The 20,045-nt window shown below is 41.3% G+C and overlaps 1 protein-coding gene across 2 annotated transcripts in view; it reads left to right on the top strand.

Annotated features, from left to right (window-relative positions):
• Window positions 1–3,264: 3,264 nt before the first annotated feature.
• LOC115166036 (thymocyte selection-associated high mobility group box protein TOX) overlaps window positions 3,265–20,045 on the top strand; it is a 132,672-nt gene continuing 115,891 nt past the window's right edge. The window contains exon 1 of one of the 2 annotated variants that reach the window (XM_029719661.1): window positions 3,265–3,846. In XM_029719661.1, the coding sequence (XP_029575521.1) occupies window positions 3,757–3,846 (90 nt within the window). In that variant the 5' untranslated portion in view covers window positions 3,265–3,756. The remainder of the gene's footprint in view (window positions 3,847–20,045) is intronic. The other variant, XM_029719662.1, reaches the window with a different exon arrangement.

Here is a 20,045-nt window from a genome sequence, read left to right on the forward strand (position 1 = left end):
ACCGGGCTGTAGCTGCACACTGGCGATACCGTGCGTATCTCCGCATAACATGGTGCTTGCTTGATCCGTCGCTCTCCATAGTAAGCACAGGTGCTCCTTCGTGCCCTTTCCACCAGTACCTCTCTCCGGAATCTCGCGTCAAGCTCCTCGCTTGATTCCTTGAATGGCTCCTTTTTGCTCCACGGCTCTCTCCTGTACACCCGGGAAGTTAGGTCAGGGCTCCCCCCTTACTTAGCCCAACTCCCCGTATGCCCCCCCCAGAATGTTTTGGGGCTGCCTCCTCACCTCCTGAAATGGAGGATATAATGCCTCATACCTCCGTCGTTCCCTCTTAGCTTCCTCCAGCTCCTCCTTCGGGCGCTGGTACTCCCCAGCCTGGCTCCATGGACCCTTACCATCGAGGATCTCCTCCCATGTCCATGACTCCAAATAGCTCTCCTGCTGCTCCTTCCTCTGCTGCTTGGTCCTTCTTTGTTGGGTGGTTCTGTCATAAAGGTCGTATTGAGTGGACCAAAATGCAGCGGGTAAAGTGCTCATCTTCTTAATCAAAAACACTTAATCAAAAATAAACAAACGACAAAAACAGTCCAGTAAGGTGCACAGACTATACTAGAAACAACCACCCACAAACACAAGTGAAAACAAACACAACTAAATATGGCCTCCAATTAGAGACAACAACAACCAGCTGCCTCTAATTGAAGGTCATTGCCAAAACTCACATAGAAATAGAAAAGCTAGATTAAACATAGAAATAGGAAAACTAGAACCTAAACCCACAATACCCAAACACACAAAACAAACACCCCCCTGCCCCGCCCTGACCAACTATAATGACAAATAACCCCTTTTACTGGTCAGGACGTGACAGTTCCATACTGTATATTGTTGGTTGCAGCGTTCAAAAATAGAGAGGGCAGACTTCTTTCATTCAATCCTTCCACACCAGTCCTTAGAATTATTGTGATTTGCATTTACCAACGAAAAAACTAAGAATATGGATCTTAATACATTTTTTAGTTGCAGTAGGTTATGTCATCATGCTATATTGCCAGGATAGGCCTTCAACAATTTATTTGTAAACTCTAGATGTTCCCCATATAGGGTAACGTCTGACTGATAATGTTATTTTGCCAGGAGACAACAACAATGTATTTGTAAACAATGGATGTTCCTTATGATTGGTTGTGGACCTGTTTCATTCTGGACCCGATAGTGCATGCTGATTGTGTCGTGTGGACCGGACTGCATAGATTTGCCATTTGCCACACAGGGTTAACTTCGTGGCCCAGTGCCATAGATTCATGGGAATGGAATGTGGAGTGCTGTATGTGTAGGGCTCCCTTCCCCAGCAGCCTTCACTGCCCACTGAATGTTAATGATCAGTATTATTAAAGAACAATTGATGGGCTAGCAACCAAACAAGATAATAAAATTACTTCTAAAGCTTTATTGTCCTTTAATTACTAAATGCTCTATGGCAATTAATGGAACAAAAACACTACCCACTTTAATGCAAAATAAAGTGTATTGTGGCTGGGGATAAAACAATAGTAAAGGTAAAAGCTGGATAATGTAATCTAGCTCACAATACTGCTTGTTACGTTCCCCAGTTTCTGTGTTGTAGTTTGTGTTTCAGGTAATGGCTTCATGAAGTTCTCCAAGCAGCTGATTGGTTGGCCCCATTGCTGATTGGAGAGCTGACCCCGCCCCCTCGTCAGGACGCAGCTGTCTCCAATTAACAACCCCACCTAAAGCTATATAAGCCAGTGTTCTGTTGAAAGAGAGAGATGATTGCAGAGAGATATTTGCTGGGAGACACAGAGATAATGGCTGAGAGTTATAGCATGTTGGTTGTTCCTAAGACATTTGGTATGTACTGTGTAGTTGTTGCTGTGAGAGCTGATTGTAATTTTCTGTGTTAGTTTGTTGCTCAGAGAGAGCTTCTTTAATGTCCTGAGTTAATTGTTTTTTCTCAGTTTGTTGTGAAGACATTTGGAATATTCTGTTTCATTTCTTCCCAGGGGGGAAGGGGAAGGCACCTAGGGAGTGCTTAGGCAAGAGGCCCGCGGGCATACATGTACCCGTAGTAGTCTACTGTCTATGCACACTAGGAAAGACCTGGGCGGACCATCCCCTGTATTTTGGTTAGTGCACCAGGTGGTGCTAGTTAGGTAAGTAGTGGGTAGGCAGGTAAGGTAGGAGAGGGGGCTTTGATATTTACTTTCTTTGCTTTGGTTCCGTCCAGCCCCTTTTCCCCAAACTTACCGCGTGAAGGAATAAATTCCCAGTAAACGGTATTCTCTGCCTTTTTGTCATCCTTGCTCACACCTACAGTCCATACCTCTTTCACACCACGGAGAGTTGAGTTGTAGCAGGGTGTTGCGTTCCCTCTTTCTAGAGGCGTGCGTAACACTGCTGTTGACGAATAATGCAACAATTATTGTTGAGTTTGAGGTGGTCTTTACTGAGACATGTTCTTATAATACTATGCCTCATTGTCTCACACCAGTCTGGCTGCATAATAATTATGTATCCTTTCAGTTATTCTTTAAACAAACTACAACTTATAAAGGCTTTATAGGGCATTTACAAATAATTTATAAACAAAGTCATAAAGGATGTTATTCATTTTTTATTTGGTGCTTTAATAAATGTGGCATTACCCCTTTGCCACCCTTAAGATGACATTTGGTTACATGAATGATTTAAAAAAAGTAATGCAGCTCCAAATGCATTACTAAAGTGTATGTAGTATGCAGCATATACTTTAGATCTGCATTAAGGATGCAAAGCCTACTAAAAACATTGTAAATTGAATTAGCTATACTTTAATACATGTAATAAATGAGGTACAGTACTGAAGAATCCGCTGACGGAAATGATCATTTTCAAGGGAACCCTTTTCTTGATCAGGTTCCAAATCAAAATGCTAGCTGCATTTAAATTGGAAATAAATTTGGTTCTAGGTTTTGAATAATTATGTGCTTTAAGAGCTTTGTGTTTAAGTTTTAATGTATGAACATAAAAAACATGAAGAAACCATGCATTGACAGCAGAATGTGGGTCCAAACGAGTTCCTTTCAGCTTGGCACACTAAAACAAATGGAACCTTTGGAAAGAAGTAGACCTTGTAGTAGCAGTGGGTTCTTTATAATGCACAGCCGTGCACGCTACTACATTTCCAGCTAATCAGAATCGCGCAGTTGCAGAAAGGACAGCGGTTGTCAAGGCAGCCCCCAATATCCCCTCCCCCTTTTCCCCTCCTTTCCCGTTTATCAGCAGAGGTCGCATGGCATATGGAGAACAGTCCAACCACTTCTCTGTCCTGGAACCAATGTATGAATATGCACCTCCGTGACAAAGCCTATGGAGTATGAGAACAGCGGGGGAAAAAGAAGCAACATTATTAGTGTCTTACGCTTTTTTTTTACATAAACCAAGGGGGTATTTCATTTAATTAGTTCTGGAGTACGTAATAGTATAACCGATCTGGATATTTGCAGTTATTTTTGTTCTACGGTTTAGCGATAACTGTATTTGCCTCTCCAAAGTGGACGCATCTTGTAGTCTAGCGAAAAAAGGACTGTGCATCACCGGGACGCGAGTTGGTGCAGAAGTTCGACCGCGAACGGATGTGAGGGACGAGTGCACTGAGAACCTCAACCCCCTTTTCTTTCTCTCCCGGCTAAACAATAGAGTCAAAGTCAAAGACACTGAAACTGATTTCATGCCGTCAGTCTCACAGACCCTGACATGGACGTGAGATTTTATCCTACGCACCCGTCAAGTGTGGGTTCTGATCCAAGTTGTCTAAACTCGTTGGACTATTACCACGCGAACAAGGTAAATACAAAGTGCAGTCCTCCTCGTGCGGTAGTACCATGAGTTTGAAGTCTACACGTTTTCTCACCTGCCCCCGCTTCTTCTTCAGCATGTCTGCAACATTTACTCAATGCACGTGTAGGCTATGGAATGTGGTGTTTAAGCTTAATTTGTTTCCTTCTACAAAAAGTATGTTTTGAGATGGTGTTCGTTCCCTGACAACCCACACCTCCACATAGCCTAAACCACGTTTTTCTCTAGTACATATCTTATTCAGTCAACATTTTCGGCATATAATATAACTATTCTAGTCTAGAACATATAGCTATTTTGCTTGTTTAACACAATTTGGATACCTGCTACTATATATATATATATATATATATATATATATATATATATATATATATATAGGCTTCATGATTGCTGTTAGAATCGGTCTAGGCTAACGTTACTTTTGATAAACTATCTCGCGGTTATCGTAATGCATTGCTCTTGCAGATGAATGAATGCACTTTTTCGTTACCCAACATTTATAACCAGAGTGCGAATTACTACATTCGTTGGTCTGTTTCTTTCTCTTTGGACCTCCTGTGTGAACGCGCTTGCGTGTACAATAAAATGTTTATGGGCCTAATAGTAAAGACTTCTCATTTAACGGTAAACATTTTTTTATTATGTTTTAATTTGGCATGAACACAGCCAGTCATGGTTTCGTCTTATTGTCAAACATATCACTTCAAAAAGTAGGATACCTGCGCATGTTCGTTCACTCCAAAATAATAATTCCATCCAAACAGTGGTGTGCACTCGCGTCGTTAAATGAATGGAAAGAGACATCTGTAACGAGACACCTAACTGTTATGACATTTGGCGATTGTCATTGGGTCTACCTTAATTTATGTGTCTTGTTGACAAAATGACCTTTTTTTGTAGAAAGAACAGATGGGACACCTGAAAAGGGGCTGAAATACAGGACTGTCTAGGGATGATGAGTGCAGCCACATGGGGAAACATGTTTTTAACCATGACACAGAGGTGGGGTTGTTTCATTTGGAATAAGCTTTCCACTGTCGCAGTAGGCATACGATTTACATTTTAAACAAATAGGATAATGGTTAAATCACCATTATTTAGAGACCCACCTCCAAAGTTTGACTTTCTTACATTTTGGCCAGTCTTAATTTTTGCTATCTTTTTTAGATTTAGTCTAGTCTTAGTAATTTTGACTTAAATACCATTACGTCTTTGTGGCATTATGTCATTTGAACAATGATTTAGTCCAGTTATAGTCAAAATGACAAAAACAGTGGGCCATTTTAGTCAACTAAATGCCCTTTCATTTCAGTTACATCACATTTGTGTTGCTTCATTAATCTATAATAAACATAAATCACTGACTTCCATGTGCACACACATACATAGCCTTGTCCTACTGACATATTTGTTGGCCTATCATCCTAGCGCATGATTCTCTTCCTAACAGCCAGATTGGCAGAAGAACACATTACTCTGCAGCAGATTTCTTTTTAAATCACACCGTTGACAGGGCTCCAGACTAACATTTTCCCCTGGTGGTAATGGTGCTACTAACTTTTTCAGTTAGTGCATGGCACCAGCCCATGATTTGGTCACAGCAATTTTTTTCCTCCGTGTCACGCAAAATATTATTTTTTGCTTTAGACTGTGTAATAGACTACTGAGATGGTAGGCTATTCAACAAATACGTCGTTTCATCTAACATGTCTAAGCGGGAATGCATGATTAAAGATGTTGATGTGCAACTTAATCCAGTGATTATCATGAATTGTGAGTTGACGATAGGGTATTGTTGTTATATTTTACTGTTAAAATAGGGCTCCAGAATTTTCAGAATTTTGTTCTTCAATAAATTATCTCTATTGCACTCCGCACTGCCCTCTGCCACCTGGACAAGACTAACACCTATGTGAGAATGCTGTTAATTGACTACAGCTCAGTGCGCAACATCATAGTACCCTCCAAGCTCAACACTAAGCTCAGGGCTAGGACTAAACACCTCCCTCTGCAACTGGATCCTGAACTTGCTGAGGGGCCACCCCCAGGTGGTGAGGGTAGGCAACAACACATCCGCCACACTGACCCTCAACACGGGGGCCCCTCAGGGCTGCGTGCTTAATCCCCTCCTGTACTCCCTGTTCACCCACGACTGCGTGGCTGCGCACGATTCCAACACCATCATTAAGTTTGCTGACGACACAACCGTGGTAGGCCTGATCCCCGATGACGATGAGACAGCCTATAGGGAGGTCAGTGACACTGTCAGGACAACAACCTCTACCTCAACATCAGCAAGACAATGGAGCTGATGGTGGACTACAGAAACGGAGGCCCGAGCCCGTCCCCAACAACATCGACAGGGCTGTAGTGGAGCGGGCCGAGAGCTTCAACTTCCACGGTGTCCACATCACTAAGGAATTAACATGGTCCACACACATCAACACAATCGTGAAAAAAGAGGCTGAAAATAATTGGCATGGGTCCTCAGATCCTCAAAAAGTTCTACAGCTGTACAATTGATAGCATCTTGACTAGGGCTGTTACGGTGACCGTATTACCGCCACACTGGTGGACACGAGTCATGACCGTAGTCTAATTCACGGTCACGGTAACTAGGCTTATCCAAGCTCTGATGCGGCTGATGGTCATTAGTAGCCTATCAAGCGTCCTACATTCGCTATTTATGGGCATATATTACATTTTTTTTCCCCATGTCCCTGTTCCGAGACAGGTGCATGATAATGGTCCATTCTAAATCAAAACTAATTTCATATATATATTATTTAGTATATGTGAAGACAACATTAAATTCAGAATAGTCAGATGGGTGAAAATATTAGCCTGTCACTTGTGAATTATGTATTATCACTTGTGAATAATGCCCAGTGTGTGCAGTAAGGCAAGAAACAGCGCATGCCTTTTTTCCCCAGACTTTTTCAAATTATAGTCGCACACCTCATGTAGCCTAGCCCATAGGCCTATATGTTTTGATAAGGTTTGTATTACAACTAAAGTGGCTACATAACATCTTAAAATTAAGCACATTAATCCGCTTTACAACCGGTGTAGAGCCTAACTGGCACACATAGGCGGCGAGTGAGTTTCAAGTTTGGGGAAGATAATTTTTATGGGGCATTACGGCCACACAAGGGGGATGCCGCCGGGAAATTCGAGGCCTGGTGAAAATATTATCAAGTCCTTGTCAAATCCTCATGCCTTTTGCACACACTGTATATAGACTTTCTTTTTTCTACTGTATCATTGAGTTGTTTATTGTGTTATTGGCTTGTTTGTTTACTCCACGTGTAACTCTGTGTTGTTGTCTGTGTCACACTGCTTTGCTTTATCTTGGCCAGGTCGCAGTTGTAAATGAGAACTTGTTCTCAACTTGCCTACCTGGTTAAATAAAGGTGAAATAAATAAAAAAATTGTGAATGAGAGACTGATGAATTGTGTGCAGCCTGCACAAGAAACAAATCAGAGCTCATGCCTTTCATGCAACACTTTTTTCAAATCATCATTAGTGTCGCATCCTGCAGCCTTAGAATCTATTAAAATCAGAACATAACCCAACGTTTGTATCACAACTAAATTTGCATAAATACTAGGAATATAGGAGGACCTGTTTCTTTGTTAACCGCTCAACACAGAATAGCCGCATGTGCACATCCTTTCTATTTTATTCAGCTAAATTCAATTGTATTCTTCATACTCTAAAATAATAAAATAATGCCACGTAATTCTAAGCAAATCTTGTCTGCTAAATGAACTAGTGTAGCCCACAGCCATATGGCACAGCCATATCAGGGCCTAAAATAAGGACAACTCAGAGTCTGCATCAGTGGCTTGTAGGCTATGCATGGAAGCTAGGAGATTAATGGTCAATTACTGTGAGACCGGCAGTTATTTGCTTGACAATCACAGGCTGACAAAATGTCATGACCGCCACAGCCCTAATCTTGAATGGCTGCATCACCGCTTGGTATGGCAACTGGTTGGCATCCGACCGCAAGGCGCTACAGAGGGGAGTGCGTACTGGGCCGAGCTCCCTGCCATCCAGGATCTCTGTACCAGGCGGTGTCAGAGGAAGGCCCAAAAAACTCCAGCCACCCAAGTCATAGACTGTTATCTCTGCTACCGCACAGCAAGTGGTACAGATGCACCAAGTCTGGAACCAACAGGACCCTGAACAGCTTCTACCTCCAAGCCATAAGACTGCTAAGTAGGCAGTTAAATAGTTAACCAAATAGCTACCTGGACTATCTGCATTGACCCTTTTTGCGAAACAATTTTATTTTAGATGAATTTGCCTACATCTTTATATGCACTAATATCATAGGAACATTTCTTTTGGGGCTAATTCACCACATGAGGAAGTGAAAACTCAAAACGCATTAGCTATATTGCTAACACTACACATAATAGCCACTGTTAGTAGTCATGTATCAATGTCCTAAAAAAACTTTGTCGTTGTAGACTGCTACCCTACAGTATGTGCACTCACAATGGCCAATGCGCAATTGTGTCATTTTGTGGGCTTTGTATCTTAAAGCCATATCAAATATCTTCATTGTAAAATAGTTGCTATTGAGCTCAATATTAAGAGATGAACAATACAATTATTAAAGTAGTTTCTTCCAAAGCTATGTATTTCCCACAATTGGATTTTGAAATGTTATACAACAGATGCCTTTTTTCCCTCTCCCAGAGTGCACATCAAGTGGCTCGCTCATCACAGAAGCAGGCCCCAGAGAAACAGGCAAAGGGGCTACAGTAGGCACTTTCATTACAGGAATCATGAGGATAATGCAGTTTATTGTTTGACTAAATCATGCTTTTAGCAGCAAAAAAATAAGAAGTTTTGAAACTTTTGAGTGAGGTGACCATGTAATGAATGTTCAGCTCGCGCTGATGCGACCAATTAAAAATGTAACTTACACAGCCAAGTCAAAGGGTCGCAAAATGCGACTAAATGGTCGCAGTCTGGAACCCTGTCCCTTGACATACTGTAGCTATGTTGTAATCAAAGTTCTGTCATAAGTAGCGGTTACAGCAAGCTAACTAGCTAGCATTATTAATCTGTTATTACCTGAGTGTATATATTGGAATGATGTGCTTTCAGATGTCTTTTGAGGTTGGTAGTATTTTTCCCTGTCAACTTGTGGGTACAAACGCTGTCTTCTCCCGTGGAAATCATTGCATTCGGTCTTGTTTGAATCGACCTGATATAAAGTGGCTCCAAATGTCGCTCTTTTTTCTACCAGGAGCTTGTACCACCGGGAGAGTAGCCATGCCTTATTCACATGATTGATTTGTTGCCGCCAGATTGGAGAACGGTTGCCTGGCAGAGAGGTGACTTGTGAATGACCTGGGCATGGTATATATTTTCCACCGCATTGCAACAATTTAATGAGAAAGCCTTACAATTCTCCTAATGTCATGCATGCTTTTGATTAGACCAAACAAATAACACTGAAAAGCTCTCAATGTCTCCAAAAACTCTTGTCAAATCCACTTACTAGTAAGATTTTAGTCACAGAGAACATTTAGTCTCGTCTCGTTTCCGTCAACAGAAATTATAAAAATGTTTTGTTTAGTTATAGCATTTTTCTGGGTCTATTCAGTTAGTTATCGTCTCGTTCATTTAGGGGGGCTCATGTCTCATTCAGGGGTCTGAGACCCTCTCTGGGCCGCTGTAATCCATACCTTCTTGGATAATTTTCAATCACTTTGTACGGTAGGTAGGCTACTACTCTCGTTCTGAGAGGCTATCCCGTCAGATGAATTAGCATGTTGGATCGAAATAGGCCATGGGCTATTTGTCCATATTGCCCGTATCTTTGATGAGTTCCAATCATGATGTCTCACTATGAGATGAATAGTAAAATGGTTTTAGAGACACATCTTTTTACACCCCACTGCTTCAGTTCTCGAACTGACCTCTGACACTTCATCTCGATCTTTGGAGGATGTATGGTTGACCTAGCCAACTATAGGTAGGCTACTCATGATGTATTGGTTGACCTAGCCAACTATAGCTAGGCTACTCACGATGTATTGGTTGACCTAGCCAAGTATAGCTAGGCTACTCATGATGTATTGGTTGACCTAGCCAACTATAGCTAGGCTACTCATGATGTATTGGTTGACCTAGCCAACTATAGCTAGGCTACTCATGATGTATGGTTGACCTAGCCAACTATAGCTAGGCTACTCATGATATATGGTTGACCTAGCCAAATATAGCTAGGCTACTCATGATGTATTGGTTGACCTAGCCAACTACAGCTAGGCTACTCATGATGTATTGGTTGACCTAGCCAAGTATAGCTAGGCTACTCATGATGTATTGGTTGACCTAGCCAACTATAGCTAGGCTACTCATGATGTATTGGTTGACCTAGCCAAGTATAGCTAGGCTACTCATGATGTATTGGTTGACCTAGCCAACTATAGCTAGGCTACTCATGATGTATTGGTTGACCTAGCCAACTATAGCTAGGCTACTCATGATGTATGGTTAACCTAGCCAACTACAGCTAGGCTACTCATGATGTATTGGTTGTTAGTTTTTTGCTTTTGATGTGCTTGAGATTATGAGCGCTATAGAAATGCGCTATAGAAATGTAATCAATTATTATTATACCAAATATAGTTTATTCAAGCAAAAAGCTCTAACAAAGGCCAAGAGGCCGACACGTAAGCTTCAATAAAAAAGTGATGTTAGCAAGAGCACTGTGCAGGTTTCTTTTTTCTTTTAACGTATTTAATTGTTATGCACCTGCAACAAGATGTGCGAGTGCATTTTTGAATGTTGAAATGTTGAAATGGAACACAACAACAGTAGATGTACCGGTATCAAATAAAGGATTTAATTACACACAAGAAACACTTTTCAATGAGAAAACAGAAATCCACTTTGGGTTTTAAAAAAGGACCACTTCCAGTGTGCGGCTGTGACCTTCCCTCCCTCCGTGCTGACTCCGGTGGGGGGAGCTTTCAACTCCTGAAAAATATGCAAAAGAATAGCTCTCTGTCATCAAACATACTACATGTAAAGGCCTGTAAAAGGTATTATGCCAATTACAGTACATTTCTCTGGAATACACTTGCACCTTTCTAACACTTGCATCTTTCTAACACATAACACTGAGTGTCCAAACATTAGGAACATAGACTGACCAGGTTCTATGGCATAGACTGACCAGGTCAATGCTATAATCCCTTATTGATGTCACTTGTTAAATCCACTTCAATTATTGTAGATGAAGGGGAGAAGACAGGTTAAAGAAGGATTTTTAGACCTTGAGACAATTGAGATGTGAAATGTGTATGTGTGCCATTCAGAGGGTGAATGTGAAAGACAAAATATTTAAATGCCTTTGAACGGGGTATGGTAGTAGGTGCCAGGCGCACTGGTTTGACTGTGTCAAGAACTGCAAAGCTGCTGAGTTTTTCACACTCAACAGTTTCCCGTGTGTGTCAAGAATGGTCCACCACCCAAATGACATCCAGCCAACTTGACACATTTGTGGGAAGCATTAGCGTCAACATGGGCCAGCATCCATGTGGAACACTTTCAACTGAGGTTCTCCCACTTATTTTTCACCCATGCAGGTGTCAGCTGCCCCTCCAGCTCACACTCCTTCACATATATCCTTTTCAGGCATAAGATGAAGTACAACATTAACCAAAACATAGCTAGACTGCCACATCATTTATCAAATTGGAAGGTGAAACAGTAACGAGAGCATTTTACCATTACTTTCACCATAACAGCTTATGTGCAATGAAACAACACAGATAAACTAGTGACAAATCAGCAGAACTAGGAGATTAGAGAAGTGTTGGGACTAGCTAGCTCTTGATCATGACTCTCGGCTCCATTACATTACACATAAGAGTCATTGGACGAAGGCGTCTTCTGTAGGGTGGAGTTTTGCTAAGGTTTCCACATCGCTTGCGGTAGCGCTTGTTTACGGAAAAGAGATGGAAGATGAGGCGGCCACATGTGCTAATTAGCTATCTAGCATGCTCCGAACACCTGTGTGTAAGGGTAACTCAGGAAGTGTAGTGGAAGTGTAGTTTCGTTGGACGGAGACACCCATAGCTGTATAAATCTGTATAAAACTGCTACACTTACTGTATCTTCTTTCTCGCTGATGAAAGATAAAAGGCCATATGTTTCAAAAGCCAGATAGCAAACAATGATTATTGACGTTTTTAATCGTTAAAACTCAGAGTCGGGATTGTAGTTCACATGAGGCAGTCGTGGGCAAAGCTAATGGCTGTGAACTTTAGGGAGAAGGCCGAATGCCACCTAGAGTTTTCGAGCTATGACCAGCACCACTGTGGAAAATAGGAATGCAGGCTGCCGCGTTATTAACGTTAGCTATAACATAGCTAGTGACAATGCATAATGCAGTAGCAAGAGGACTAACTATGTCCACATGACTTACTCAAACCCTTTTTTTGTGGCATTTCTCCTGCTGTTTTCACTACTGAATTAAATGCCTGGTATTGTCATCAGACCTTGTAACAGTTTGAACACAAGCCCTGGTTGTCACGCCCTGACCATAGAGAGCCCATGGTTCTCTATGGTGTAGTAGGCGTGACTAGGGGGTGTTCTAGTTCAGTATTTCTATGTTGATGTTTTGTATTGTTTGTTTGTGGTGGTTCTTGTTACACCACGTTGTGTTGCTTGTTTAGGTTGAAGAAGTTTCACTTTAAATAAATATGTGGAACTCAACAAACGCTGCGCCTTGGCCCGTCTCTTATCAGCACCGTGACACTGGTATTTACAACAAGTAGCTCGCTAACTCGGTTAATATCAAATATGAAGCTATCGCTAAACAACAAGCAAGTAACCCTATAGCTAACATTACTGTTCAAACCGTTATAGCTTTTAGTCATACTAAAGCACGTAGCCAGCTAAATGCACGGCAGGCAGCAGGCTGCAGATCTGTTTTCAATGATCTAACTTTAGGATGAAATAGTTCGCTATTCGCCATCCTCCAAGTTGTTTACGTGAAGCTATCTATCAAAACGCACAGCCCTCCCTTTTCCAATGTATTGTGGCTGTGAAATTCATGAAAAGTGTGCAGTGAATTCTAAATGAAAAACCGAAATTAGTATAATATCCTGGCATTTAAAGCATAGTCGATTTTCAAAGATGCACATACTTCTATTTTCACATACTGAGAATGTGTCATGCACAATTGCGTTGTTTCCCACTATAAATTGATTTCTGTAGTGCATCCCCATATCTAATTGATCAGCTGTTGTCAAAGCCAAAGTGAGTGTGACATCCGGGCATTTAAAGTATACTTGATGTTTGAAATGTCTATTAAACATAATTTTTTCCCCACATACTCCAGTGGCCTACTATTTAGGATGCAATTATGGGTATTAGGACACGGCCAGTATCTCAGGAAAAAAGAACGAATCAAGCTGGCTATAATAGGCTACATTGGAATGCTCCAAAATATGTCTTCGGTCCCTTGAATCTCAGGTATTTATTTGAAATGTTTAAAGGTGGCCTATGCTTCTGGTTGAGAGGTCCCTCACAAGGCGAGATTACAATCATCCCACATGTAACATTAACTGCCTTCACTGGCATTACAAATGAGACAGAGACCATTGGGACCATCTGATCTCATGTTAACAAGGTGCTCAGGGTCAGTTTCTGATCCTCAAACCGTCGTCAAACTGGCTGTCTCATTTAGAGTTGCATCAACCTCTCTAATGTAGGCCATATCTATATCTGATCTATCAGTAGCTAATCATTTTAGGTGGGCTCTGCTGCCGAGATCCTCAGGGATTTTGACACATACCCTTTCAGAGATGGAAGGAGGCAAGAGTCTCATGATTGCTCATTTCCATGACAAGATAATATGCCATTAGCAGACACTTTTATTTAAAGCGACTTCCAGCAGTGCGTGTATAAATGTTCATATGGGTGGCCCCAGCGGGAGTCAAACCCATTGTCTTGACATTGTAAATGCCATGCTCTACCAACTGAGCCACACAGGTGCTGTTTTAGGTTTTTGTTGCACACTTCCTAATTAGACATTGTGATCCCTGGTTAAACCTATGATGTATTTTGGGAGGAGAGATGAGAATATGATTGGCTTAACGGTGAGGTGATTTGACAAAAAAAAGGTCCCGGGAAGATTTGCTGGCTGCAGTATGCCCCTTGAATATCCATCCTCAAGCCGAATCACATCTCTGAAAACATGGGAGAATAAACAATTTTTGTTTCTTACTATCCCTCTGAAAAGCAATTTGCAGCCTGAGGAAACGTTTTTCTTTTCATAGGTCTTGAATTAACAAGTCTCACATGTCTCACCCAAGCTTGATTGGAAAACACGATAAAACATTTTCTGGTATAGATTAAAAGGTATGTTTCTTTGCCAGCTTTTTTTCAGAGCAAATGTACTACTTACTTTCAAATCCACATAGGTTACAAACCTTGTTAAGGCAACTAATTAGCATGCTTATGAGGCATCCAGAGAATCAAGAATGGTGTGGTGTTAATTTTAGTTTGACTGCTCTTACATATTTTAAAGGTATTTAAAGGAAATTAATTACAGTAAGAGGTTAATCAATGACCCTATGATTCAGTTCAACTGACCATGGCACTCTCCATAATTGGTTGAAATGTCTTGATGAGAGAAAATGTAAAGCCTTTTTCAGATTTCATTTTTATATAGCTACAAAGCATTGCATGTCAATTCCTCCATAATGTCTCTTCCATCCTATAGCTAGCCATTTTTCTTGGTGGAGCTGAACCATGCACGTTTGAGGGCAAATGGAATTCTGTGAAATTATCACGATAGGGGCTACTGGAGGAGGAAAAGGGAATTGGTAAGGAGTTGAGACTTTCACATGTCCATGAATAACTCTGAATAATGTCTGTGATAATACGTCTCTCTTACTCTGTGGCTCTCCCGCAGCCTAGAAATAACATCAAACGTTGTAATTACTGCAGTCTTTGTGCTACTTTGGAATATGAGACAGTACCATGTTTTAGTGTTCTCTACCTTTGCTTTCAGCACATCAAATAATTGCTGCATAGGTTGTCTGTAAACGATAGAAAATAATGGAGTTGAACTACATTTTTTTATACTGCCACTTCTAGATGTTTTGTTCAGCTGTAATTATGTATGGTCTTCTATTCTGTCATCCAGCATGTTCAGTTTGTTTTGGGAAATAAGGGTACGCAATGGCAAATCCACTGTTTGTATAACTAAATCAGACAGTGCAGCTGTCCTTCTGTCCTACAGTATGCTGAACACTTTAAGTGGAGGCCACACCCAGGTCCTATATTTTCCGACAACTGACATCTGGATGCCTGTCTGCCTGCTTTATATACCAAGCCAAGGCCACGTAAATCATTGTCTGTAGGAGAGAAACATTTTCGTGAACGGGGGGTGAACGGGGGGTGTACCTAATAAACTGTGTGTGTGTGTGTGTGTGTGTGTGTGTGTGTGTGTGTGTGTGTATATATATGCTGTATGTATATATATATATATATATACATACAGTTGAAGTCGGAAGTTTACATACACCTTAGCCAAATACATTTAAACTCAGTTTTTCACAATTCCTGACATTTAATCCTAGTAAAATTCCCTGTCTTATGTCAGTTAGGATCACCACTTTAAATTAAGAGTGAAATGTCAGAATAATAGTAGAGAGAATGATTTATTTCAGATTTTATTTCTTTCATCACATTCGCAGTGGGTCAGAAGTTTACATACACTTAATTAGTATTTGGTAGTATTGCCTTTAAATTGTTTAACTTGGGTCAAACGTTTCGGGTAGCCTTCCACAAGCTTCTCACAATAAGTTGGGTGAATTTTGGGCCATACCTCCTAACAGAGCTGGTGTAACTGAGTCAGGTTTGTAGGCCTCCTTGCTCGCACACACTTTTTCAGTTCTGCCCACACATTTTCTATAGGATTGAGGTCAGGGCTTTGTGATGGCCATTCCAATACCTTGCCTTTGTTGTCCTTAAGCCAATATATCCACACAATTTTCCTACTTATATTGCCATCTATTTTGTGAAGTGCCCCAGTCCTTCCTGCAGCAAAGCACCCCCACAACATGATACTGCCACCCCTGTGCTTCACGGTTGGGATGGTGTTCTTCGACTTGCAAGCCTCCCACTTTTTTCTCCTAACATAACGATGGGGATTATGGCCAAACAGTTCTATTTTTGTTTCATCAGACCAGGAGACATTTCTCCAAAAAGTATGATCTTTGTCCCAATGTGCAGTTGAAAAGCAGTGGCTTCTTCCTTGCTGAGCGGCCTTTCAGGTTATGTCGATATAGGACTCGTTTTACTGTGAATATAGATACTTTTGTACCCGTTTCCCCCAGCATCTTCACAAGGTCCTTTGCTGTTCTGGGATTGATTTGCACTTTTCGCACCAAAGTACGTTCTTCTCTAGGAGACAGAACACATCTCCTTCCTGAGCGGTTTGACGGCTGTGTGGTCCCATGGTGTTTATACTTGCCTACTATTGTTTATACCACAGATGAATGTGGTACCTTCAGGTGTTTGGAAATTGCTCCCAAGGATGAACCAGACTTGTGGAGGTCTACCATTTTTTTCTGAGGTCTTGGCTGATTTCTTTTGATTTTCCCATGATGTCAAGCAAAGAGGCACTGAGTTTGAAGATAGGCCTTGAAATACATCCACAGATACACCTCCAATTGACTCAAATTATGTTATTTAGCCTATCAGAAGTTTCTAAAGCCATGACATAATTTTCTGGAATTTTCCACGCTGTTTAGAGGCACAGTCAACTTAGTGTATGTAAACTTCTGACCCACTGGAATTGTGATACAGTGAATTATAACAGCGAATCAGTGAATATATATATATATATATATATATATATATATATATATATATATATACACACAGTTCTTATAAAGGAAATCAGTCAATTTAAATACATTCATTAAGCCCTAATATATGGATTTTACATGAATGGGAATACAGATATGCATCTGTTGGTCACATATGCCTTTAAAAAAAGTAGGGGCTAGGATCAGAAAACCAGTCAGTATCTGGTGTGAGCACCATTTGCCTCATGCAGCGCGACACATCTCCTTCGCATAGAGTTGATCAGGCTGTTGATTATGGCCTGTGGAATGTTGTCCCACTCCTCTTCAATGGCTGTGCGAAGTTGTTGGATATTGGCGGGAACTGGAACACACTGTCGTACACGTCGATCCCGTGTATCTCAAACATGCTCAATGGGTGATAGGTCTATTGAGTATGCAGGCCATGGAAGAACTGGGACATTTTCAGCTTCCAGGAGTTGTGTGAAGGTCCTTGCGACATGGGGCCGTGCATTATCATGCTGAAACATGAGGTGATGGCGGTGGATGAATGGCATGTCAATGGGCCTCAGGATCTCATCACGGTATCTCTGTGCATTCAAATTGCCATCGATAAAATGCAATTGTGTTCGTTGTCTGTAGCTTATGCCTGCCCATACCATAACCCCACCACCACCATGGGGCACTCTGTTCACAATGTTGACATCAGCAAACTGCTCGCCCACACGATACCATACATGGTCTGCGGTTGTGGGGCCGGTTAGACGTACTACCAAATTCTCTAAAACGAGGTTGGAGACGGCTTTTGGTAGAGAAATTAACATTTAATTATCTGGAAACGGCTCTGGTGGACATGCCCGCAGTCAGCATGCCAATTGCACGCTCCCTCAAAACTTGAGACATCTGTGGCATTGTGTTGTGTGACAAAACTGCACATTTTAGAGTGGCCTTTTATTATCCCCAGCACAAGGTGCACCTGTGTAATGATCATGCTGTTTAATCATCTTCTTGATATGCCACACCTTTCAGGTGGATGGATTATCTTGGCAATGGAGAAATGCTCACTAACAGGGATGTAAACAATTTTGTCCACCAAATATGAGAGAAATAAGCTTTTTGTGAGTATGGAACATTTCTGGGATCTTTTATTTCAGCTATACATGTTGTGTTTATATTTATGATCAGTGTATATTCACACACATGAAACCAATGCAAAACTTGTTGGTCTGAGGCATTTGCAATATTGTTAATTCCATTAGATGCCAGGAAATAATTCAAGCTATGGTACGGTTTTATATCCTAAGGCAGCAAATGTAGTAATGTAGCTATTAGCTAATAACAAGCCCTATTGTGGTGAAGGGAGAGCGAGTGGAATGGGTTGAAATAATCAGTGCCACACAGCAGGTAGACAGTGTGTGTGTCTCAAATGGCACACTATTCCCTACATAGTGAGCTACTTTTGACCAGGGCTCATACGATGTATTGCACTATGTAGAGAATAGGGTGCCATTTGGATTGCAACCAGTGTGTTCTCACTCTGACCTCAGCCATTCACTGGTTTTGCTGACTTAGACATCACAATCACAATTGCTTTTCTAGACTGTGAAGGGGAAGGCCATGCATACCACAGTGTGGACTCATGACACAGAGGGCCCTGGAGGAACAAAACACAGTAAATCACTTGTGCTCCAAGGAGATTTTTAATGGGAATTCGTACCATTTGAAATCATCCATGGGGCAGATATTTTGCACAGGAGACTATAACTAGATTATTTTCGTTAGATGTGAGAAAGTCTTCGGGCCCCCATCTCATTTTGAATCTGTAACTGAGTGAATTTTGTTCTACCCCAAGCTTTAGATTCTCAAGGAAGACATCCATTTGAATGTGTAACTTTTTTGCCAACTTTTAATAAAACACCTCTAGTTGTCAACTGTAATATCATCATGAGAGTAATTACAGCATAGAAGAGCTCCATGCAGCTCATTTTAGAACAGGGATTAGTCCTATTTAAGAGTTGGACTTATTTAAATCAGCCTGAAGAGAGAGCAAAGGAAGCCAAGAAATGCACACTCAACTAACGGAAGAATCCTTTTTTTACTTTCTGAGGCCTCATCAGTCCGTACTGTGCATGTAGTGTTTGTGTTGAGTGTCTCTCTGTGTGTTGGATAGTGAGAGGGAGAGAGAGATTCAGAGAGATAAAGAGAGAGAGACAGAAAAATGGATACCCTTGCACTAATTAGTGGGACTGGCAGCCATGGATTGCTGCCTGTTGGTGTAAGAGAGAGAGGGGAGTAGTCTGTTCCTCGGAGCGGCTGTTGGCATAATTAAGAGCAGTCGGCCTGTTCCAGTAAGACTTCGTCAGAACGAGCCTCCCATGGGGCAACTCCACGGCCCTCTAATTTTACCTGCAGAAAAGAAAGAAACTGCTGTGGGGTAGGCCCCTGGGTGTTGTGTTAAGTGTTGATTATGTTTGTTAATGGTTACGAGCGCTGAGAAGTCAAAAGCTGTCTCTCACTGTTCAAATAAACCTACCATTAAAATTATAGACGGATCATTTCTTTGTCAGTGGGCAAACGTACAAAATCAGCAGGGGATCAAATACTTCCCCCCCACTGTATATTTTTATTAAAGTTTTACTAAATGTACAAAGATTTGACCATATCCCAACCACCTTCCCTCCCTCCCTCCCTTCAACACATCCACCCTCCCCCAACCCCCCCCAGCCCCTTCCCTACTTCAGTCCACCCACCTCAATTCCCTCCAAACCACTCACCCCAACCTCTCCCAACCACCCACCCCAATAAAACAATTATTTGATGAGAAATAAAAATGTGGCCTTACTGCCATTAGCTCGTACAAACACATTGAATAAAAGATTCACTACATGGAGCAAAACATCGCAAGGAAGTTTGTTCTGAAGTATCTGTCCTATATCTAAGAGATGTAACAAAGATCAGGAAACATTATTATTTATTTTTGTACATGTATTTAACCCCTTAACTTAAGCACTAAACTGTCTCCATATACACTGAGTACACAAAACATTACTCTTTCCATGACATCGACTGACTAGGTAAATCTAGGTGAAAGCTATGATCCCTCATTGATGCCACTTCTGAAAATATATTTTCAATCAGTCTAGATGAAGGGGAGGAGACAGGTTAAAGAAGGATTTTTAAGCTAATTGAGACATGGATTGTGTATGTGCCATTCAGAGGTGAATGGGTAAGTAAAACATGTAAGTGCCTTTGAACAGGGTATGGTAGTATGGTAGTAGGTGCCAGGCACACCGGTTTGTGTCAAGAACTGAAACTCTGCTGCAACT

The sequence above is a fragment of the Salmo trutta genome, chromosome 28, assembly GCF_901001165.1.
Source record: "Salmo trutta chromosome 28, fSalTru1.1, whole genome shotgun sequence".
In the NCBI taxonomy this organism is placed as follows: Eukaryota; Metazoa; Chordata; class Actinopteri; order Salmoniformes; family Salmonidae; genus Salmo; species Salmo trutta.